At 42.4% G+C, this 24,684-nt stretch overlaps 1 protein-coding gene across 1 annotated transcript in view; it reads left to right on the forward strand.

Annotated features, from left to right (window-relative positions):
• Positions 1-21,207, forward strand: part of LOC149829844 (protein STRUBBELIG-RECEPTOR FAMILY 8-like) — a 126,716-nt gene extending 105,509 nt beyond the window's left edge. The window contains exon 16 of the mRNA XM_090016112.1: positions 20,508-21,207. Within this exon, the coding sequence (XP_089872238.1) occupies positions 20,508-20,660 (153 nt within the window). The 3' untranslated portion in view covers positions 20,661-21,207. The remainder of the gene's footprint in view (positions 1-20,507) is intronic.
• Positions 21,208-24,684: the final 3,477 nt, after the last annotated feature.

A 24,684-nucleotide genomic window follows, 5' to 3' on the forward strand; every position in this document is an offset into this window, starting at 1 on the left:
AAAAAGTCACTGTACAGGGAAAATCAACAGGAGGCCCAGCCCCCAGTTAAAAACAAAAATCCAAAACTCAAAAACCTACAACAACAGCCAGACGTCTGGAAGGAAAAGTATAGCCTCGAGCCACGTCGCATGCATCGTTGACTGCCTGTCGCCGCTACTCGTCACCTGCCCATAAAATGGGCCAGTCTCGCGAAAAACTAGTAGGAGTGCAAAAAGAACAAGAACTAGCAGGTAAAGCAGCTAAGCATACCACATCAACAACAATGAGAAAAAATATACTGCACAGGGAACCCACCAGTATGCTAGCACGTACTACCACAAGTATGCTAGCACGTACTACCACAAGTATGCAAAAACAACAGCTGAAGGGTGAGCATGCTTAATTTAGTTATCACTTGTTAACCGGCCATGCGGGTACGCACATGACACACGAGCCGAAACAGTCGAGACCAATCCGAGGGTTTATTATGCTATGTATTTTAAGATAACTCGGTTGACTGATTGAATCCTATCCTAAGGGGACGACCGGTGGTCGAGAGAGCAAGCCTCCAAAGGCCCAATAGGGATGCATCCAACTTCTGCAGAAGTGTTAGGCTAGGCTATCTAGTGCAGCCCCTTTCCCCTAACCTCCGATGACCGGGGAAGCCGAGTCTTTTGCTCGTAAATAGTCATTAATGGCCTGTTCATCGGAGTTGGTACCCTTCGTCCTCTCTCTTGGAGAAGCTAGGTCGAATCGAGCGCAACGGGGGTTTCTTAACCGCCGCCTCATTCTTCATGCTCTGGTCCATTAGACCCAAACGAGCATCTTGCCTGTGAAGGCGCCTGAGACCCTTTAGGTGTATTTTAAATCAGTATTATTGCACGATCGAGGTCTAATCTGCCTCGTAGAACTCATTGCACCGTGTCAACCATATTAGCGCTGCAATAGTACCAAAAACCAAACGTTTGCCCAAAACTCAGGAAACAACAGCCCTTCGTGCAACGAGGCTCTTGTCTCGAGTTAAGAAAACCGGTATCTCATTTCATAACTCACTGCAGAGTTCGAACATTGATACTTGCGCTCTTACACTAGGCTAAGCTCTGCTGTCGAACCCTGCCAATCCACGGCAGGGTTGAGACTACGACAATAAAAAGAAGAATGACATATATATATATATATATATATATATATATATATATATATTTATGAAATAACATAAGCAACAACAAATGAAATCAACAGGGACCAGGATCGTGAAACCGCGTCCTGGAAGTAAAAGATAAGAGAGGAAAGTGCAAAAAGAGAAGCCTTGGCACATATAGCGCGACGACAGCGAAAAGTAAAGTGCAGAAAAGAAATGGGACCAGGATCGCGAAACCGCGTCCTGAAAGTAAAAGACAATAAAGAAAGGTACACTAAAATGAAAGCCTTGGCACATATAGCGCGACGACAACGAAAAGTAAAGTGCAGGAAAAGTAAAGTGTAGGAAAAGATATACATATATACTATATGTAAATGTTTTAATTTATTAGTTAAGTCCTTTGTTTTTAGCAGTTCATTGTTCCTGTTCCTTTTTACACAAACCCCTACCTAGAAGGGGTGCGAGGGTTTATACGCTTGCGAGCGTAAGTGATCACTGTCTCGGGCCACGTAGCACGAGAAGGCTCCGTGGTGCAACCTGCAATGCTAAAAACGTTAATATGCCATAATACCACGAGGAACGAGTTCAGTAAGACCTACAGTGGTACCAGACCCTAAATACTAGGGTAGGCAGGGAGCTCAACTCCCTGCACAAGAGGGACAGAGGCAGCAAGGCAGGGGAAGGAGCAGAGGCTCCCTGCCAAAGCCACCTCAACAGGAAACTGGGCAGGGGAGCGCAGACTCCTGCTGGAAATGAAACAAGAGGAAAGCAGGGGCTTCGCCTCCTGCTGAGAAGCCGAAGGAGGCAGGGGGAGCTTCGCCCCCCACCGGCAAAATACGGGAGGCAGGGGGGAAGAACCCCCTGCCAGGAAGCAATAGGAGAGCAGGGGGGGAGCTTCGCCCCCTGTTGGAAAGCACAAGGTAGGGGGGCAGAGCCCCCTGCCGAGGAACACAGGAAGGCAGGGGCCTCGCCCCTGTCGGAAAACACAAGGCAGGGGAGCGAAGCCCCCTGCCGAAAAACATAAGGCAGGGGGGCGAAGCTCCCTGCTGGAAAACATAAGAAGGCAGGGGGCTCACCCCTTGCCGGAAAACACAAGGTAGGGAGGCAAAACCCTCTGTCGGAAAACACGAGAAGGTAGGGGGCTCGCCCCCTGCCGGAAAACATAAGAAGGCAGGGGGCTCACCGCCTGCCGGAAAACACAAGGCAGGGGGGCAAAACCCCCTGCCGGAAAACATAAGAAGGCAGGGGGCTCGCCCCCAGCCGGAAAACACAAGGCAGGGGGGCGAAACCCCCTGCCGGAAAACATAAGAAGGCATGGGGCGAAGCCCCCTGCCGAGAAGCACAATGAGGCAGGGGGGCACCCCTTGCCGGAACCCCCCCCCCTCCTATCGAGGCCGCAGGCGGAGGGGTTTGCTCCCCCCTCTCTTGCTGGAAAACAAGAAGACAAGGGAGAGGGGGACTCACCTGGAGGTTGGCGGCGGAGGCAGACGCCGCCGGACGGAGGCGGATTGCGGGTGTCACAGCAAGAAGGAGAGGGAGCCGGAGAAAGAGGGAAATTGGGGGAGTCAAGAGGGGGGAAAGGGGCGTCGGGGAGAAGGAGAGGTGACAGGGAGGGGAAAGCATTCAATGCTCCCCCCCCCCCCCCCCCCTGCTCCATTTATAAGCAGCAAAGTGGGCGGGCGCCGCTCGGTAGGCCCTTACGGCCTACCGATAGCCCTCTATACGGGGTTCGGATTCAGATCCGAAATTTAAATTTTTTTTCTGGGTTTTACATATTGTGAATGAATGATTTCATTAATAATGAACATTAAAAATACAAAAAGAAAAATACATAAAGATCTCACTACAAAATACACTCAAAAACCTAAAAACTACCCATCGCTCTCATATCATAATATGCACACTCACCACCTATGTCACATGGGTGCGGGTGCGGGGGTGCGACACTTTAAAAAAACTTGGGTGTGGGGGTGCGACAAAATATATATATATATATATATATATATATATATATATATATATATAATTTGTGCAGAAAGTTTTTTTTTGCCGCACTCGGTTTGTCAAGTTTCAAGAATATTGTCTTCATAAATACTTTCAAGCTAATTCAAGTTTTTTGCAAAAAGGGGGTCCGGGGGCTCCCCCCCCCCCCCCCCAACAAATTTTTTTTAATAAAAAAATGGACACAAATGACCCTGGGTGCGGTCAACGCACTCAGGGTCGGGTTGACCGCACCGGGTGCCGCATGCACACTCGCGTCGCGTCGACGCGGGTGCGGCACCTAGTTTGTCGAGTCCCTGTGACATAGCTCACCACATATTTATAGAGAAGAGGAGTAGAGAAAGAGGGATTAAAGAGGAGAGAGACAAGACCTTACTAGCCATCAATGGCTAGTCAAGTCAACCTTGGTTGACTCAGATATATATTATATATGAAATAAATATATACATTATATATAATATATATATTTATTTATATATATACGTATATACCTATATATGTATACATATATACATAATATATCATTATATATAACAAAAATATTATATATATATATATATATAAGAATATGTATAAAAACTACTTTAATCTTAACAACCCCCTCAAACTTACTGTAAGACCTTCAAAAAAAAAAATAATTGAGATGGGTCGGATCCGGACCCGACCCAGACCCGACTTGAGGCCACCGCCCCTCGCTGTCATTAAAAGACAGCGAGGCAGGCATGAGGAGGGTTACGAAACCCCCCTCACCGCCTCTCGTCTCTCTCCCTTACCCTCTCGCTCTCTGAAATCTCTCTCTCACTCTCTCCCTCACTGACCCTCTCGTCTCCCTCTGTCTCTCCATTTCTCTCACTCGCTCGTCCACTGTCACCGACACAGGCGACCCCCGACAACCCGCTGCCACCGGCGACAAGCTCCTCTCCGGCGAGCTTCCTCCGAAAACCCCCCTGGTACGCCGACGTCTCCTCTTCTCTCCTCTTTTCCTTTTCTTCTCCTCTTTCGTCTCTCTCCCTCTCTTTCCCCCTCGTTTCTCGGTTACGCAGGGAGGGGAGGGCTGAGCCACCTCCCTGCTGCCCTAGGTTGCAGGGGAGGGGTAAAGCCCCCTCCCTGCGAACCCTTTTAGCGAGGGAGGGGCGGAGCCCCTCCTTGTGTCGTGCAGGGTACAGGAGGGGCCGATTCCCCTCCCGGTGCCCTTGTGGCTGCAGGGGAGGGGCTGAGCTCCCTCCCTGCTTTCGTTACTGCAGGGGAGGGGCTAAGCCCCCTCCCTGCTTCTGTCATGGCAGGGGAGGGGCCGAGCCCCTCCTCCCTGCCCCTTTTTGCTGTTCCAGCAAGGGCCATCGGCCCCTGCCTCTTTTTGATTGTTCTAGCAGGGGCCATCGGCCCCTGCCCTTTTTGCTTACCGGCAGGGGCTGATGGCCCCCTGCTTTTTGTGTACGAGCCTATACCCTTGGCAGACAGGCCCGGGTAATCTTTGGAAACTACATCGTGATGGGGATAGATCATTGTAATTGTTGGTCTTCAACGAAGAATTCCTAGTAAGCGTAAGTCATCAGCTCGCTTTGGCTACATCCCTCTTTTGGCAGCAAGGGTCATTTGGCCCTGCCCCATCCTTTTTTCGAGTCAATTGGGACGGTTGGCCCCAGCCCTATGTATCGGAGAAGTCGATTCTTCTCCTTGCTTTTGCTTTTGTCTGGGTTTGCATGTTAATATCGCATATTTGCAGCTACGAAAGATCCCACTCGCGCTCCGCGACCCAAGCCGTCAATCGTGTACATCCGCAGACGCCAGCAAACTCATAACTCTTCAAGGTAGGGGAAGATTGCACCGAAGACTTGGATAATTGAATTAAGTTCAATTAAACTAAAAATGATCATTAAATGAATATATATATATATATATATATATATATATATATATATATATATATATTTATACGAGTATGCACCCCACTCAAGGACACGATTTCGCAATCCTTGCCCCTTTACCTTCTATTAGTCTTTACTTGCCGTCGTGCATCGCGTCGAGATCTTGCGTTGCACTCCTGCTTACAGTTTTTACTTGCCATCACGCATCACGTCGAGGTTTAGCGTTGCACTTCTGCTTACCGTCTTTACCTTGTTGTCGTGCTCTGCGCCTAGGCTTTCACTTTTGCATATGTGTTGGTATTGGCTTGCTATTGTAGATGACACACAGGTTCTTGCTCTTTGCTTATGCCTTAAAGGCATCCTCGTGGAGGATGCAAGGGGCATTTACCACTCTCTCTCTTGCGATGAGAGTTGAGTTGGGAGCTAGCGTTATATCCTCGTCTAAGGAAAGAGATACCTTGCAAGGATCCTGACTCTTCTAGTATGCAGTCCTGCAGACGAGTATGGGTTCGAGCGAACTACTTAGCAGGAGTTCTGTTGAGAAACCTGTATCCCGTCTATCGAGGCCGGTATCGAGTCATGCGAGGCATGTAGATACCTCGATAGCGGATGAGATTCTAGAAAATCGCATGCATAATGTTGGCACAAGGTACTGCTGTTTCAAAAGATAAAGTAAAGTTGATAAATATTACATCTTTGTGAAACACTCCTGTTGAGGCTTCTAATTGAGGATCTATACTCCCTTCATCCTAGAGTACTTGTAGTCGTGCACGACACGTCTAGTACTACGATGATTGGATGAGACGGTCGTGCAATCTCGAATAGTGCTAAATGTACAATGCTGTAATCACATAAATTGCCTCACATTCGCCTTCACAGTCAAGATGCTCAAGTGGTTTAAAGACCACAACATAGGATGGGTCGTTAGTTAAGCAACCCCTAACGCACTCATTTGCTTCTGGTTGTTCTGTCAAGGGAGAGGACAGAGCGGTACAAAACTCCAATGGACAGGTTGTTAACAACCACCCCACAGGCAATGATCCAGCCTCCCCAGTCATTGGAGTTAAGGGGAAAGGGGATACAATAGTTAGCTCAACACTTCTGCAGAAGTTGGATGCATCCGTGACACTGCCTCATCTGGAGGATCCTCTCTCGGCTAAAGCCGCCCCTTTGGAGCAGACTCAACTAGCTATTTGAGTTATTGAAAAATACATAGAATCACAGACGCCCGAACTAGTCTCAGTTGTTTCTACGTTTTGCCTGCGCGTACCCGCAGACCAGTAATATCGAAACATAAAGTCTGTTCACACAGGTCGTTGGGTCGTGAGATTCGCTCGCACTACTTACTCGCTTGCACTACTAATTCGCTTGCACTACTGACTCACTTGCACTACGGATTCGCTTGCACTACTGACTCACTTGCATTATTAATTCGCTTGCACTATTGACTCACTTGCACTACTGACTCGCTTGCACTACTTATTTGCTTGTACTACTTCCGCGTTTGCACTATTTTACCTGTGTGCATTGCTTACCTGTTTGACTGCATATCTGCTTTAAACTGCATAACCTACTGAATTAAATGTACATAGTTCAGTTTCTTGTAGTCTCTCTTGTGCACCTACTAGTTTTTCGCAAAACTAACCCATTCTATGGGTACAGGTGATGATTAGGTACACCAAGGGCGATGACGCGATAGCAAGATGGCTTCAAGACTTTCTTCTTCCTGCTCTTAGCTCGCGTCCTGGATATTTGGGGTTTTGTAATGGATTTTCCTTGGGATATCCAAATTTTGTACTATTTGGAGAACTTCTTAAATGAAAGTGGCTTTTCCAAGTGTTCGCAAGTAGCATGGGTTGTGCTTTGGTTCTTTTAGCTAACACGCTCAAAGTTGTCAGCTTGCCTTTCTGAACTTAACAAAAGAATAGTCTTCTGCTGATTTCATAAACCATCTCTGAGATAAAGAGATTTCTTTTTAGTCTTTTGTCTGTTTTCTGAAAGGTTTACAAGTTTGAAATTTTGGGGCATTACACTTACGGTGGCTCACCATAAGTTTGCATTTACAAGAGAAAAAAAACCATTACATAAAATGTCTTTATTGTCTTCAACAAGTTCTTTTATTCGTTACTTTCTTAAAGGGTGCTCGTGATCTTTAATCATATGCTCTATTATACAAAGGGTCTTTAGGATCTTCAATATCATCAATACTTGAGATCCTGTAATCAGAGCTAAGAAAACATCCCAACTATACACATATATATCATAAAACATAAAAGAAGATTTCAAAATTAACTATATTAGTTATATATTATTGAGAGAGGATGGTCAAACACACTAAAAATACAATATATATGTATAAGTAATGCTCTGGTGCTCCGGGAGTACCTACTCCCACATACTTGAAATCATGGTTGTATGTTGTATCTTCTCTATTAAACCTTATGGATGTACTCAACATAGTTTAATTAATAGGAATCATGCCTTGAATCATGTTTTTTGGACATAAAAATAGGATTGTTCAAGTCATGAAATTTTGATACATTGTTAGCCATTGATTTTTAAAGGTCTTAAAAAACATACATGTATGCTATAATCACATAATCAAAACTTGTTTTCTACTAAATAATGCTTATAGAGCATATCTATAGGGTTTGAGCAACAAAAGAAGTTTAAGAAATTTGAAAATCTAAAGCTTCTATTAGGTGGGAGTATTAGGTGCGTGTAGGTACTCCGGGAGCCTTATCATTACCATATATATATATATATATATATATATATAGAGAGAGAGAGAGAGAGAGAGAGAGAGAATATCCAAAAAGATGAGTGTTAACACAAAATATGTTTAATAATAATTTTAAGTACAAAATTTTAAACATAATAAAAAAGTTTAAAAACAATTTAAAAAACATATATATATATATATATATATATATATATATATATATATATATATATATATATATATATATATATAACATGAAGTCATAAATATGAACCTTTAAATATCACAAACAAAATCAAAAGAGAACAATTAAACAAGACAACTCACCGAGTTAAATCCACACAAGAAAAATAAAATATTCATGAAGAGGGTTTTTAAAAAAAAGAAGCCATTTTCATACAAATGCACAACGAAAACAATGAGGAAATTCAAAATCCCACATACAACAAATCAAGAGAAATGATACTTTGCAACAATGACAAACATGGATCAACAACTATATCAAGTTGTCAATAAGCAAACAACATAGATACAAAGATGATACTTGTAAGACCTGAAATTTAACTTGAATTTTGAGGATTTTTTTTAGTGGAAATATTAAGTTCATTCCAGGTTAAGCATCTCGGGTACATCAGAGGGTAACCAAAGCAAAACAATCCATTCCATTCTAGTGAAATTTAATAATAATCCAAATGTTTCGGACAATAAAATAACAGAAATAAAATTAACTAATCTATTTCTAAATGTCTCGAGAACATCAAGAATTCATGTATCACGGCCTGTACATCGTCTCGCAATCACTCTAATTCCTCTATTCTTCACCTCTGAATCGTGAATCCCCTTTATTTTGGTCGATTTCCCCCTTCCTGCTGCAATGAATCCAAGAAATCTCCGTTTTCTGAACCGTGTAAGGGAGAGAGAGGGTCTAATGACCCCAACTAAAACCCACTAAAAAGTGGCAATTTTTTTTTTAAACATTTACGAAAACATTCCAAGAGACCTCGGACCTTTATAGTTATAACACATCCACAACCACAAGAGATCTTATACTACCATCATCCAAACCAAACCAACTTTATTCAATAAAATTTGTAATGTCTAGAGACCATGAACATGAACAATAATAATAATAACAACAACAAGTCTTAATAGTGGAGCCCCTCTGTCCAAACAGAATACTGTCAAACAGTCGTGTAGCCCTTGTGGCTTCCTGAAGTAGCAAGTCCCATCACTGGGTCTCAGAGGCTGTGAAAAATACAAGTAGGGTGTCAGAATGCAAGATCCTACGAATGAATTCCTCTATCAACTCAAATAAGTAAAAAGAGAATATAAATGAGATTCATGCAGGATGTTAGTGTTAGATTTCACTAGGATCTGTCACACGTGAAAGAGAGATGAAAGAGAAAGGAGTTGCGGCTGTTACGATTTCCAATAATGAAATCGTGACCTAAAATATGTATATATATCATTTGTTTATAGTATGGGTCGGGTCTGATATATTATCCGGACCCAAAATACAAAATAACAAATACAAGTAAAGAATACATAGACAAATAAACTTTTTTCACCCCCCCTCAAGTTGATCGTGGTATTGAACCATGAACAACTTGCCTTTAAGTGTTCAAAAACGATCCTTGGTCAAGCCTTTTGTGAATATGTCTGCAATTTTTCTTTCAGTGTTAACAAATTCGGGCTCGATCTCCTTTTCTTCAACCTTTTGTCTGACAAAATGTTGATCTATCTCAATGTGCTTGGCACGACTGTGATGAACCGGATTGAATGGTATGTTGAGAGCACTTTGATTGTCGCACAGCAAGACAGACCGAGATATCACTTCTCCCACTTCAGCTAGCAAATGTCTGACCCATGTGACTTCAGCAGTAGCGGCATAGATCTGTACTCACCCTCAGTACTTGATCTAGCAATGGCCTTTTATTTTCTACTGCTCCAGGATACTAAATTTCTTCCAATGAAGATGCAATATCCTGATATAGACCTTTATTCATCTGGATCCCCTGCCCAGTCTGCATCACAATATACAGTAATCTCGTGCATGTCCTTGCTAGATGGTTTTGGAGAATATATCAATCCATCTCCAATTGTTCCTTTCAGATATCTGAGTATCCTTTTAACAACCTCCATATGCCCAGTACGCAGTTCATGCATGAACTGAGATACCTGATTGACTGAATAGATAATATCAGGTCGAGTGAATGTGAGATACTGTAACATCCCTATTAGATTGTGGTACCTGGTGGGATCCTCAAACAAGTCTCCATCATGAGCGCTCAGTTTTTGGTGAAGAATACTTGGAGTCCCTTGTAACGCCCCAAAATTTCGAACCTTATAAATTCCTTGAAATAGTTGGAAAATACCTTTTCTTTACAGAGTTTATTTCTAAATCAGCGGAAACGATTTCTTTTAAAAGAAAAAAGACGGGTTTGACAACCTTGGGCACGTTAGCGAGAAAACAAAGATTTACCATGGACGATCTGCAATAATACTTAGGAAACCATTCCTTCTATTTGAAGAGAGTATTAAGTTTGTACAAAATTTGGGTTTCCTCAAGGGAAAACCGTATCAAAAACCAAAAATGTCCAGGAGAAACACTACGAGCAGAAACAGTGGATCCTTAAATCATTTCGCAGTCGCGCCATCGCCTGATGCACCTAATCGTCACCTGTGCCCATGAAATGGGTTAGTTTTGCGAAAAAATAGCAGGAGAGTACAAAGACAACAAACAACAACAACAACAACAACTACGCCTTCATCCCAAAACAATTGGGGTCAGCGATATGAACCAAAAAAGAAATTCATTTTGGGTCTTCCACATGAATCCTTTTCCTCCAATCATTTCTATCCAACGCCATGTCCTCGGTGAGGTTCAAAGCATTCATATCCTTTCCTATCATCTCCATCCAAGTCTTCCTAGGCCTACCCCGACCTCTTTTAACTAATATATTTTCCCATTTCTCCAACCTTCTAACTGGAGCATCATTAGGCCTTCGCCGAATATGTCCAAACCACCGTAAACGATTCTCTCGCATCTTATTTTCAATGGGTGCAACACCTACCTTCTTACGTATCTCTTCGTTCTGAATCTTATCTTTTATTGTATTTCCACACATCCATCTAAGCATCCGCATCTCAGCTACACTCATTTTTTGAATATGATGTCTCTTGGCAGCCCAACATTCCATACCATATAGTAAAGCGGGTCTAATAGTCGTCCTATAAAACTTTCCCTTCAACCGCAATGGCATTCTACGATCGCACAGCACTCCAGTAGCACTTTTCCATTTCATCCACCCAACCTTTATCCTATGATTTACATCTCCATCAATTTCTCCATACTTTTGAATGATGGATCCCAAATATTTGAAATAATCATTCACCGGTATATCTTGCTCACCAAGCTTCACTACACTCCCATCACTACTTCGTTGCTTACTAAACCGACATTCCATATATTCAGTCTTACTCTTACTCAACTTAAAACCTCTAGCTTCCAATGTCTGTCTCCATAATTCTAACTTAGCATTAACCCCAGCTCTAGACTCATCAATCAAAACAATATCATCAGCAAACAACATACACCACGGTACATTTTCTTGAATTGATCTCGTAAGCTCATCCATCACTATCGCAAATAGGAAAGGGCTTAAAGCAGATCCTTGATGTAACCCAACCGTTATCGGAAAATTGGTTGCCACCCCTCCACAAGTGCGGACATTGGTTACTACTCCTTCATACATATATTTAATTATACTAATGTACTTGAGAGAAACACCTTTCTTCATCATTGTCCACCAGAGAACGTCCCTAGGTACTCTATCGTATGCCTTCTCTAAATCAATAAAAAACATATGCAAATCTTTGTTCCTCTCTCTATATCTTTCAATAAGTTGTCTAAGAAGATGTATAGCTTCCATAGTTGATCTTCCAGGCATAAAACCAAATTGATTCTCCGATATCATGACAACCTTCCTCAACCTAGACTCAATCACCCTCTCCCAAAGTTTCATAGTATGACTCATGAGTTTTATACCACGATAGTTTGTGCAATCTTGTATATCACCCTTATTCTTATATAAAGGCACCAAAGTACTCTTCCTCCACTCATTAGGCATCTTATTTGTTCGCCAAATCAAGTTAAAAAGATTTGTCAACCATTCTAAACCTTTCTCTCCCAAGCATTTCCAAGCCTCGATAGGTATACCATCTGGGCCAACTGCCCTTCTTGATTTCATTTTCTTCAAAGCCTCTGCAATTTCTTTCTTTTGAATCTTGCGCATGAAGTCACGATTTATCTCATGAAAAGGAATGGAGAACTAAATTAGGCATAGATAATTTATGCAGCAGGTAGTAACGAGCAAACTAAGCAGGTAGACTGGAGGAATAAGCTAAGTACAACAAACTGAAAAGGGTGTGCATGCTCAATTTAGTTATTACTTGATAACCGACCATGCGGGTACATACATGGCACGTGAGTCGAAACAGTCGAGTCCAAGCCGAGTGTTCATTATGTTAAGTATTTTAATATACCTCGGTTGTCTGACTGAATCCTATTCCTATGGAGACGACCGATGGTCGAGAGAGTAAGTCCTCAAGGCCTGATAGGGATGCATCCAACTTCTGCAGAAGTGTTAGGCTAACTTATGTAGCCCCTATCCCTCCCCCTAACCTCCGATGACTGGGGAAAAACGGGTCTTTTGCCCTTTTTGAAAGCCATAAATGGACTGCCTATCGGAGTTGGTACCCTTCGTCCTCTCTCTTGACGAAGCAAGGTTGAATTGAGCGCGACGGGGTTTCTTAGCCGTTGCCTCATTCTTCATGCTCTGGTCCATTAGACCGAAACGAGCATCTTGCCTATGAAGGCGATCTCACTCTTATATGTGTTTTCAACAACCTGCACTAAGCATTAATCGAGGTCATAAGACTCTCTCATCCAATCGTCGTAGTACTAACATGTCTCGCATGTTTAAGAAGTACACTTACGAGAAAAGGGATACAGGTCCTTAATAGGAGCCTCGGGAGTGTGTTTCGCAAAGATATAATGTTTTTTTTAAAAACTATTTTAACATATCAAATCTTTCGAAACCACACACAATCTTGCCAACATAAGGCATGTGATTTTCTCGAATCTGACATCCGATAACGCAGTGTCTGGGTGCTATGTAAGTCACGACACTGGTTTTGGTAAATGGGTTTCACAAAGGAACCTATCACCCAACAACTTGGTCTTGCCCCAAATCAAGGGTTTTCCCAAAACATATCGGGTGGAAAGAGGAATAGGTATACCTCTCGAATACACTGAGTCTATGGCAAGAAAAAGAAACAAAAGATAATAATGCGAAAAAGAAGTGCCTGGGCGCGAAGCGCGACGGCAAACAGGAACTGCGAAAGCAAGGGACAAGGATCGCGAAACCGCGTCCTTGAATTAAAAGACAGTAAGTAGTAACTATGAAAGCAAAAGCCTGGGCGCAAAGCGCGACGGCAACAGAAACAGAAAGTGCGTAAGCAAAGGACAAGGACCGCGAAACCGCGTCCTTGAATTAAAAGACAATAAGCAGTAAATACGAAAGTAAAAGCCTGGGCGCAAAGCGCGACGGCAAACTGAAATGCGAAAGCAAAGGACAAGGATCGCGAAACCGCGTCCTTGATTTAAAAGTGTACTTATATACATATAAGTATATAAATATATCATTAAGTCCTTTCGATTATCAATTATTTAAGCTTGATTTAATTATTTAAGTCCTTGTGCAACTTCTCCTACTTTGGAGTATTGCGAGAATGAAGCCGTCTACGAACGTAAGTGATTGTCGGTTTAGTTCGCGGGGCGCGAACGGGCTCCGTTGCGTAAACTGCAAAAATACGTAGTTTAGCATGCATAAAATGAATATAGGTAGGGAGAAAGCTCGGTTTCTCCGCAACTCAATGCAGGGGTCATCGGCCCCTACCGTTGCGAAAGAGAACGGGGTAGGGTCCAATGACCCATGCCGTTAAAGGAGATGGGTGCAGGGGCCAAATGGCCTTTGTCGAGTTTTGCTTGACAAGAAAATGGGACAGGGGCCAGAGGCCCCTGTCGGTCTAGAGAGGGGCAGGGGCCATTGGCCCCTGCTGGGTTTTTAAAAGGAGGGGCAGGAGCCTTCGGCTCCTGCCAGCCTTCTTAAAAGAAAGGGGCAGGGGCCGATGGCCCCTGCCAATGGAACGAGTAGGGAGGAGGGAGCGCAGGGGCCAAAGGCCCCCCTGCGGCTCAAAAGGAGAGGAGGTAGGGGAGTGCAAGGGCCAAAGGCCCCTACCGAGCCCTTGCTCGACAGAAAAGAGACAGGGGCCTTTGGCCCCTGTCGGTTTAAAAGAGGGGCAGGGGCCAAATGGCCCCTGCTTGGTTTCCGAGGGGTGGGGCTCCTGCCCCCCTCTCTTAAGGGGAAGGGTAGGGGCCATCGGCCCCTGCCGGAAAATTAAAAGGGCAGGGGGCTCCGCCCCCTGCCTGCTAAGAAGAGGAAAGCAAGGGGGGCGGAGCCCCCTTGTTTGTCGAAAAAGAGGAAGGCAAGGGGGCGGAGCCCCTTGCCTGTCGAGATAAGAGGAAGGCAAGGGGGCGGAGCCCCTTGCCTGTCGTGAAAAAAAGAGGAGGAAGGCTCGGCAGGGGCCGCCGGCCACCTGCCGGCCTTCCGGCGAATCAGGGGGAGGAAAAAGGGGGAAAAGGAGGGGGCTACCTGGGCTGCCGTGAAGGGGGGTTCGTCGGAGAGGGTGGCGCCGTGAAGAGGGGGGGGGGGGGTGTCCTGCGTCGGCAAAAAGGGAGAGGGAGATGGAGTCGGGGGAAGAGAGAGCAGAGGGGAGAGAGACGAGAGATGAGAGAGAGAGTCGGGGGGGGGGGGGGGGGGGGTCGGGGGAGGCTCGTAGGCCCTCCCCTCTCGTCTTTTAATAGGGAGGGGGCGCACACAGGGCTCGCCCCCTGTGTCGCCGGAGGCTCCCCTCCCCCTGTGGGCTGCCAGTCCCCTCGAAAAGGGTTTTCGAGGGGCTGGCACAGGTTGGATCCGGGTCGGGTCTGGACCCGACCCGGGTCCGATCTTAATTTTTTTTTAACTGGTTTTACATCCCTAGAGGTTTACAATCCTTCATACCTGCTTTGGTTAGAACGTCCATCATATACTTGTGTTGGGTGAGAGCCAACCCATCAGCTCGGCTATCAACTTCAACTCCAAGAAAATAACGTAGGGCACCAAGGTCTTTCATTTTGAATCTCTGACTTAGTAGTTTCTTTACTTCTTTGATATGATCCTCAGAGTTTCCTGTGATGACAATATCATCAACATAAATTAGCAATAAGGTGATCACATTTTGCCCTCTAAAGATGAATAATGAGTGATCTAGTAGGGAGTGGGCAAAACCATGCTTCTGAATCTCAAGAGAGAAGCTATCAAACCAAGAGCGAGATGCTTGCTTTAGGCCATAGATAGCCCTTTTTAGTCTGCATACATTTGTCTTACAATCTTCCTCTAGTATCCAGGTGGTTGTTCCATGTAAACTTTCTCCTTCAAATCTCCATGCAAAAATGCATTCTTAACATCAAGCTGACTCAGTGTCCATCCATGTTCAACAACTAAGGAAAGAATGATTTGAATCGTTCCCATTCTCACCACTGGACTAAAAGTCTCATCATAGTCTTGTGTGAAACCCTTTGCCACGAGTCTTGCCTTGTATCATTCAATGGTCCCATCTGGTTTATATTTTATTTTGTAGACCCATTTGCATCCTACCACATTTCTGTCAGACGGTCTGGGAACAATTTCCCAGGTTCTACATTCATGTAAGGCTTGCATCTCATCATTCATGGCTTCTACCCATTTCTTAGAAGTGGCTGTATGGTAGTACATAATAGGTTCATCTTCCTTGTTGAGAGCAGTAAAAAAGAGTTGAAAATCCATGGAGAAATTGTTGTAGCTGACCCACCTATCAATAGGATGTCGCATGCGAGTGGATCTCCTGACGTCAAGGGTGTGTGAGGAGGTAGGTGCAGCCTCTTGAGCCCGATTTAGGAGTCCTGAAGCAGCCGTCCTCTGTCTAGTGTAGGAAATGCCCTTATACCTTCCTGATTCCAATGGTGGTGCTACTTCATAGTTCTGCGATTTCGATGTACCAACGATCTTGGGACTCTCTTCTTCGTGTTGCACACAGTTCGAATGACATTCTTCATTCGAACTATCAAAGAGCTCTGAATTCAGCCAAGGGTAATAAACTTCAAGTGGGGAAGAGGACATGTCACCTATGCCAATTTTATGATTAAAGTTCAGCTCGTCAAAAACAATATTTTTTGAGATTTTGATGCGTTTGCTAATGGGATCATAATATCTGTATCCTTTGTAGTCATCCACATGTCTCACAAATCTACACTTCTGAGCCTTATCCTGAAACTTGTTTCTCAAGGACTGATCAATATGCACGTAACAAACACATCCAAAAACGCGTAAGTCATTATAATCAGGATGAATTCCAAAAAGGCAATGATAAGGAGATTTGTTTTCTAAGACAATCATGGGCAGTCTATTTATCACATGTACAGCAGAATGAAAGGCTTCTGTCCACAAATTAATGGGAATATGACTGTCATGAAGCATACTCATCGCACTTTCAACAATATGCCTATGTTTGCGCTCAATAATCCCATTTTGTTATGGTGTGTGTGGGTAGGACACTCTTCTTCCTATCTCATTATTTTGAAGAAAGGAAATGAAGTCACTGGATGTGAACTCCCCTCCTCCATCACATTGGAAAAATTGAATGGACTCGGAAAATTGATTTTTTACTAAGGACAGGAAGTTATGAAACAAAAGGAAAGCTTAAGACTTATTTTTCATGAAGTATATTCAGATGTATTGAGAGTAACTGTCAACAAAAATTAGATAGTATTTGCTTTCAGATCTAGAGATGACTGGAGCAGGCCCCCATACATCAGAACATATTATCTCAAAAGGCTTTGAAGCTCTCTTATTAATGGAATGAAAAGGTAATACATGACTCTTGCATAAAAGACAATTGGAACACTTTTGACTTCGCTCTTCCACATTGAGACTTTCTTTTGGAATGAGATTATTAGAAACAAGTTTCTTAATCAAATGACTCCCACAATGCTCTAAACGACTGTCATAGAGAAGGCTTATTACATTCAGAAATACTAAGAACATTTTCAGAAAGACATAACTCTAATGGAGACTTCAAATCCGAGTGAGCAGGACAGGCCGAATGACATGGATTTTCTTGAAAGACATACATATTGCCTTATCTCTTTCCTTCAGCGAATGTTTCCTTCGTGCGAAGGTCCTTGACCTGCACAGAGAAGGGAGTAAATTCGACTGAAGCATGATTATCATCAACAAGTTTAGAAACAAAGATAATATTTTTCTTGATATTGGGAGCATGAAGGACATTGGAGAGTTCAAGAGTAGAATGTGACATGGGGATGATAGACTTTCCAATGTGAGTAACAGGGTGGTAAGATCCATCTCCAGTGATAATCTTACTTTTTCCAAAATAGGGAATAGGTTTGAAAAGTTTATCTGCATCACCGGTCACGTGAGTTGTTGCCCTAGAGGCAACGACAAATAAACTTTTTTTAGTTAGAGGGATGCTAATATAAGGAATTCATAACTCAATTAACCACTCATGCATTAGGAAACTATTACTAAGCAATAGGAAACAATTATTTAACAATATAAAACACTTAATAAATAATAGTGACCATTTACTATGCTATATGGGGCAAATATCATGCAATCACTAATTTAGCATAAGGGAACAGGTAAATATGCATGATCTATTATATAACAAGAATATTTATGATATCAATGCACATGCATGAATAAATTATTATCTTTTATCAGAGTTTTCTTTTATATGCATGTTCCTATTAAATGCACATAATTTTTGTTCATCTTTTTATTACGATTGCCCGCGGATACTCAAAACGGGTAAACCAATTCCTGAGGTCAAGATAGGTTTCCTGTTGTAACTTAACACACAGGTTGTATTTTATTATTGAGTTCCATACTTAGCCCTCAACCGATATCAAGATTCAGTACCATTCATCGGAACATTAGAATTCAACATTTAATAGCGAGACATTAGGGAAATCAGCATCTACTAATGTCACTTTCTCGGTATACCAATGACCACAGTTGTGCCTACACACCACCCAGGAAAAGTGGCGGAATCTCCCTAAAACCGTGGTCGGGAGGTGAATCACCTAGTTGGGTTCAAGGGCATAAATGCACACGGAGTTTTAGTATCCTCACGGATTTTCCAAAACTGCAAACTCCAGGATTCCCACGCTAAAGCAGGGACATCGAGGAAAAAAAGTGAATTACACTGTTCTATTCCTTTATCTTCTTATTATTTCAATTTTTCTCTATTTTGCAAATCAACATGCAAACTAACAACATAGTTTCGCAAATCAACATGCGAATTCATCACAGGACCACCGCCCGTTGCAAATCTTGGAACAGTGTAATTAGAGTGATAGTATTAAGTTTCTTTTGGGTTTTTTTTTATGATGCATAAAACAACTAAACATAGAGTAGCACCGGCTCAGGGTTCACACGGCCTACGATGATCTACATTCGATCATCGATGCATCAAATGTAAAACCCCAAGAAAATGTCACTTAAGTGCACAATTCACATGCTCAACAAGGATGTGCATAACCAATAATGGTTCCGTGCATGTGTTCACGTGATCATGCTCAATTACATATTTCATAAGTCAATTCATGCTCACATACGCACTAACATGCAAAATAATCCAAACATTCAGGATTTGTTCATGCCAATATGAAGTACATACAGGTAACCTTGTATTTTAACATTGAGCATGTATATTGAATCGACCGTAAGCATGCAGAGCTAACTTTTTAGCATGAGTTATAGCCTAATCATATTCAATAGGAAAAAATCTGGAATTATGGTGTACTATACTGCATTTTATAATCATAAGACAACCCTTGTAATAAAATTTCCAGACTTTTCCAATTCAGCCAGACAACCCCAAATACTTTTTTTTTGTACAAAGTTTTTTCTTTTCTTTTCCATGCCCAGTCGACCCCAGGTCGGCTGGTCCTAACAGTCCCTAAACCTGCCCAGCCGAACCTGGTTCGTCTGGACCTGACAGGTAAAAACCAGTCCAGCTGAACCTGGTTCAGCTGGACCTGACAGGCCCTGTATCGGCCCGTGTTTTTTTTTTGAAGCAAGTAGGATGGAGATTATGCCAATCCCCATCTGTTAACAGTTTTGAGTCTGCGTAGCCCCCAATCACAAGGGGACGTGCATTACTCTTTCCTGCAATATATATATCAAACCTGGACCTACATAACCTGATCTTATACAAAGATATCATCAGGTATCATCCGACAATTTATGACCAGATTTCATACAGAAATGAGAAACGCATAAATGATCTATAGAGAGAGAATAATAGATGAGAGTTCAATTTTAGAGTCTCGGTCCATGAAGAAGTAGAAGAGAAAGAGAGAGAATAATAGATGGAAGATCTAAATCACTTGATCACGAACACGTCCTTCACAGTCACCACGAGCTCTTGGTCCCTTGATCAATCACGAGCAACATGTTCCAAGGTTCATTTGCTCTGGTTCCATGTAATGAAACAAGCGGAAAGCAAAAATACAATGTGCATGTGCACAAATACAAGTCCACTTAATGGACAATACAAAGGCACTAAGGCACTACACATGCACAAAGTGCAAATAAGAGCTTCAACAAGCTAGAAGAGAACACAAAGCCTAAAAAAATATAAATCTTATTGAATTGTAATTGCTTGATAAAAGCATAAAATACAAGAGGGGGTTCACCCCTATTTATACACAACACACACACACACTAGAGGCCTTGGGACCTTCCCCAACAGCTAGAAATAGAGCCATTGGGGAGGTCCCAATTACTCTAATGCCAAATGACACAAATGTCCTTAGCTTTAAGCTAAAGGACATGATAACAAAAAATAAAAGGAAAAAATATAAAAGTACTGTTGTGCCCCTAATGGGCACATCCTATTACAATGCTGTGAAAAGGCTAAAAACCCCTAATGGGTATTTCCTATTGCAACACTATAAATAGTGTAACATATATATATATATATATATATATATATATATATATATATATATATATATATATATATGTGTGTGTGTGTGTGTGTGTGTGTGTGTGTGTGTGTGTGTGTGTGTGCATAACAGTCTATTTTAACACCATTTTCATGAAGTTTTCCAATAGGAACAATATAGTAAATGGGTTATCCAAGTGAGCCTGAGATTGAATAGGCTGAGTTGCATCTTAGCTTAGATTATATGCAGTCAAAATGTCTAAGTTTCATCATGAGATGTCAGAAACAGTTAAAATCTTGCTGTTAAAATGAGCTAACCCAATTATTTTCAATTCCTTTGCTGGCATAGGTTTATGCTCAAAGTTGGTTAGAGGTTTGAAACTGTGAATCTGGTCCAGCTATTTCCAGCCTCTATGTATTGGAGACCTATATGCATAGCAGGTCTATAATTCCTGATATTATACTCATACAATCTTAGTTTTTACCTTGTTGGTATTGGGCATCCATCAATGTAGTTTTGATACTCTAGAACTGGATTTCCATATGAAAGGAAAGTGTTTCTTTCAATACTTTTGTGATTATGCTATCATATATGTCCTGAGCTATTCAAGTTTTTTCTTCTTTTCATGTTTAACTTTCATCTCTATTTTGATTTCATCAACTAATGTTTATGATGGACTTTACTAGCCCGAACCGGAGTTTCGGCCTCCTATGTCTGAAGTAGTTCAAGCTCTAGTCCGCTTGATGCAAAGAGCCAGTGTCAAACAAAGGCGGTCCAACGATGAAGCAGGCCTTTCTTACAAGATCCCGGAGCATGACCCTTTGGATCTGTCCATTTGAGTGTCCATAATAGCAAGCAAAGAGCATGTAAAGGCTCTTATTGTTGTCCCTGATTTTGTTTGAGCACCCAAAATCTATCAGAGCTTGCAAGGTCTTCCAGATTGGTAGGCAACTCGATTAAGGGCAGCTATGAAGTTGGTTTTCCTCACCCTACCATTTGCTGTAGAGAAGTTTTGTATTTATGTATTTCTATTGCAATGACTAAAATCTTCTTGACCAGGCATTATGGTTATACCCCACCCTCCACTCCGTGCAGTTGTAATTAAACTTGGTTGAAAATTATTTATTTAATCGAAGATGGCATTTATATTTAGAAGTAGCTGAAAACAAAGGTACTGCAGAATCCTGTATGTATTGTGAAGCACATAAGAAAGTACTGTGTTCATTTGTGCCAGCTGATACAGAAGCAGAATTCCATGACAAGCTGAGCCCAACGTGAAATAAACTTGGTGCTTTTTTTTACATGGAATGTTTTCATGGTCTCCATGAATATGGATTCATATTATTACCCTGATGATTATTTATGAAGTTGCTGTCATCCTTGTTAAGGTCAGGCTTGCTTTTGTAAAGACTTTGCAACTGCCTTGAAAATAATGACTTGGTAACAGTCTTCTGACCCACAAAGTTATCAGATCTTTTGCTGTTGGCTCCAAATAAATGGAGTTCTTCTAAAACTGGCAGGACAAAGTTATGGCAATTGATTGTTTCCATTATGGATCATGTCATTATCATGGGCAAACTCGGTGAATGAGTCGCCTGAATTGACTTGGATATAAGGCTGGTAAACAAGCTGAACAAGACAAGCTTGAAGTGTTCAAGCTTGGCTTGTTCATGTGGCGAGTCAAGGCGAGTTTGAGCTCATAATCAGAACAGCCGAGTCCGAGCTGGCTTGTTAATAGGAAAAAACATTGTTTTAGATCTGGAAGAAAGAGGTTTACAACAAAATACATGTAATATATATATATATATATATATATATATATATATATATATATATATATATATATATATATATATATATATATATATATACATTTCTTACTACCTAACAAGCTTATACGAGTTGAGTTGAGCCAAGTATCTATTGTTCATGTTCAGCTTGCTGAGCCTATTTTACGAGTTCGAACTACCTCTTAATGAGCCAGACATGAGCTGAGCCATGAGCAGCTCAGCTTGTTTTCCAGCCCTAATTGGATCGGCCGCTAAGCAAGTAAAAAAACCAGTATGACTGTTAGGGACTAAACCTGGCCAAGTTTTATCGTTGAGTTGGCTAAGTCGTCCCAGTCTTGTATACTTATTTTAAGTTTTCTTGAAGTTATTATAAAATAATTATCTTACATGTTTATACACAAACACACATTTTTTTAAGTATTATTATATGCAATAAAACACATTTATGTGTTATTTTTATACTATAATTACATATTTAACATTTATTTTTAATAAATTAGTTAAAAGCCATGACTTCACTGGGTTGCATTTGGCTGATCTGATACTAAGTTCCTGAGAATGTCAAACATGGTTACTATTGTTTACGTGTGGGTTGTACGGGATTGGGTCTTATGCGGCTAGAACCTATACTCATACAGTACCGCTACCACCAAAGTAACAAGCATGTCCAGTTATTTAATTGGGTTGGGTCTACAATATTGAATAGTGACAAAAATTCACACCTGGTTTGGATCTTTATAATCCTGCCTCAAAAGTCAGGCAAGCTTTGATTAAGGCCAGAAGGGTCGCAACTCTACGTATCCCTAGGGGCGTGTGGTAAAGGGTTAACCTGATTATCCCAGGCTTGGTTATGTGCACCTGGCTGAATACAGCCTCCTCAAAGTGGGATCAAACTCTGGAGGTGACCTGATCCAGCCCAGACCATACTTCACAAAAAGCTGCCTAATTTATCAGCAATTAACAGAAGTCCACCAGCTTTTAAGTTATTACATTCAGCTGACACTCTTAGTCCTAAAATCACTTAGCTCTCTTTAGTTTAGATTTAAAAAATGATTAAAGTGCCCTCTTTATTGATTTGCTCAGCAAAAGAGCATAAGATGTGTTGTTTTAACAAAAAACAGATAAAAATGGCATTTTACAAACCAAGAAAGCATTTGAAATGTTTATAGATGGGGCTCCAAATGGATTGGACATGATTCTTCAGATGTTATTAGATCTGAATACAAATCCAATATATACAATGTAGATCTGAAACAGATCTTATATGGTATGGTTGAATCCAGGGCAACATATATGTAAAAAGAAAAAGAAAAGAAAAGAAAATAGATCAGATTTTATCCAGATCCAAATTAGATCCAATCTAAAATAGACATAAACCCCATCTAAATCCAAAAAAAAGAAAAAAACAATCTGATTTAGCAAATTGGAATCCACATCCAGATCTCATTATAAGGATTAAATCCGAAAAGTGTTGGATTCAGATTGGATATCCAATTATATCCAATCTGATTCCCAATTTGTAAACAAACACGGCAGTTGAATGTAATAACTGAGATGTTGGGCAGTTCTTTGTAAGTAGCTTTTAAATTGGAAACCTTTAGTATATTATGCTAAAGCCATCCTATGGCGATCTTAATGTAAATTAGTTTGCATTAGTACCTTAGTGATTCCTCTAATAGTATTCCCTCTCCAAGGCAGAATTAAAATTTTGAAAAAAACTGGAAATGCATGAATTTTCAGTATCGATTTTTATTCCTTTTCGAAGGATATCGTGGTTTAGAAATGAAATTTAGTATTATTGTAATGACCCCAAACTGACCCTCGAAAAATGCTGTTTTTTTTTTAAACATTATGAAAAATATTCCAGGAACCCAAGGGCACATTATAGATTTAATTTACACAACCCAACAATAATTTTGACACAATATAAATAAAATCATGAACTGAAAGTCAATTTATTTAAATCAAATAATCTTCAATGATGGTTCACATAGTTTTCCCCAAAAACAAAGACTCTCGAATATGTCATAACCCTAGCCATCATATCATAATCCTCGCATCCTCCAACAAGTTAGTCCCACCACCTCAGTTGTAAAACCCATGTTTCAAAAAAAAAATTATCGGACCCGGGCCGGGTCGGGTCCGGACCCAACCCGGGCCCGTCATCGATAGGGTTTTAATAACCCGACTCGAGAAGGGGATTTTTGAGAAAACCCCCTTCCCGAGCGCCGCAACCCTTTCCCCCCTTCGTTTTCGGGTGGATTAGGGAAACCCACCGAGGTTTCCCCTTCCATCGCCCCCCTGAGGCCTTTAAGAACCCTGCAGGAGGGCAAGGGGAGGCACACAGCTCATCGATCCCCTCGCGACGACCCCGCCTCCTCCTTCTCTGCGCTCGCCACCACCGCCGTCGCTGCGCCCCACGCCGACGTCGGCCACCACCTCCCAGGTACGCTACTCCTCCTCCTCCTCCTCTCTTTCCTCCTCCCTCTTCTCTTCCTCACCCCCCCCGCTCTCCGTCACCTCGCCGGGAAGCCGACAAGCGGCTCACAGCCCCTGCCGCGGCCTCCCACCTCCCCGTCCCGATTTTTTCTTTTTCTCTCTCTCGGCAGGGGCTCGACCCCTGCCGATTCGATGTTACCTGCAGGGGCTCAGCCCCTGCCACTTCGATGTTGGCGGCAGGGGCTGGCCCCTACCACCTTATCGCCTTCGGCAGGGGCTAGACCCCTAGCGTCCCGTGTCCGTCGGCAGAGGCTCAGCCCCTGCCGATTCGATGTTGTCGGCAGGAGCTCAGCCCCTGCCACTTGACGTTGTTGGCAGGGGCTCAGCCCATGCCACTTTTATATTGCCGGTAGGGGCTCAGCCCCTGCCACTTTGACGTTGCTGGCAGGGGCTCAGCCCCTGCCACTTTTATGTCGTCGGTAGGGGCTCAGCCCCTGCCACGTTAATATTGCTGGTAGGGGCTCAGCCCCTGCCATGTTGCCGGCAGGGGCTCAGCCCCTGCCACGTCAATGTTGCTGGCAGGGGCTGAGCCCCTGCCACTTTTATGTTGCCGGCAGGGGCTCAGCCCTTGCCA

The sequence above is a fragment of the Nuphar pumila genome, chromosome 8, assembly GCF_984573655.1.
Source record: "Nuphar pumila chromosome 8, dmNupPumi1.hap1.1, whole genome shotgun sequence".
In the NCBI taxonomy this organism is placed as follows: Eukaryota; Viridiplantae; Streptophyta; class Magnoliopsida; order Nymphaeales; family Nymphaeaceae; genus Nuphar; species Nuphar pumila.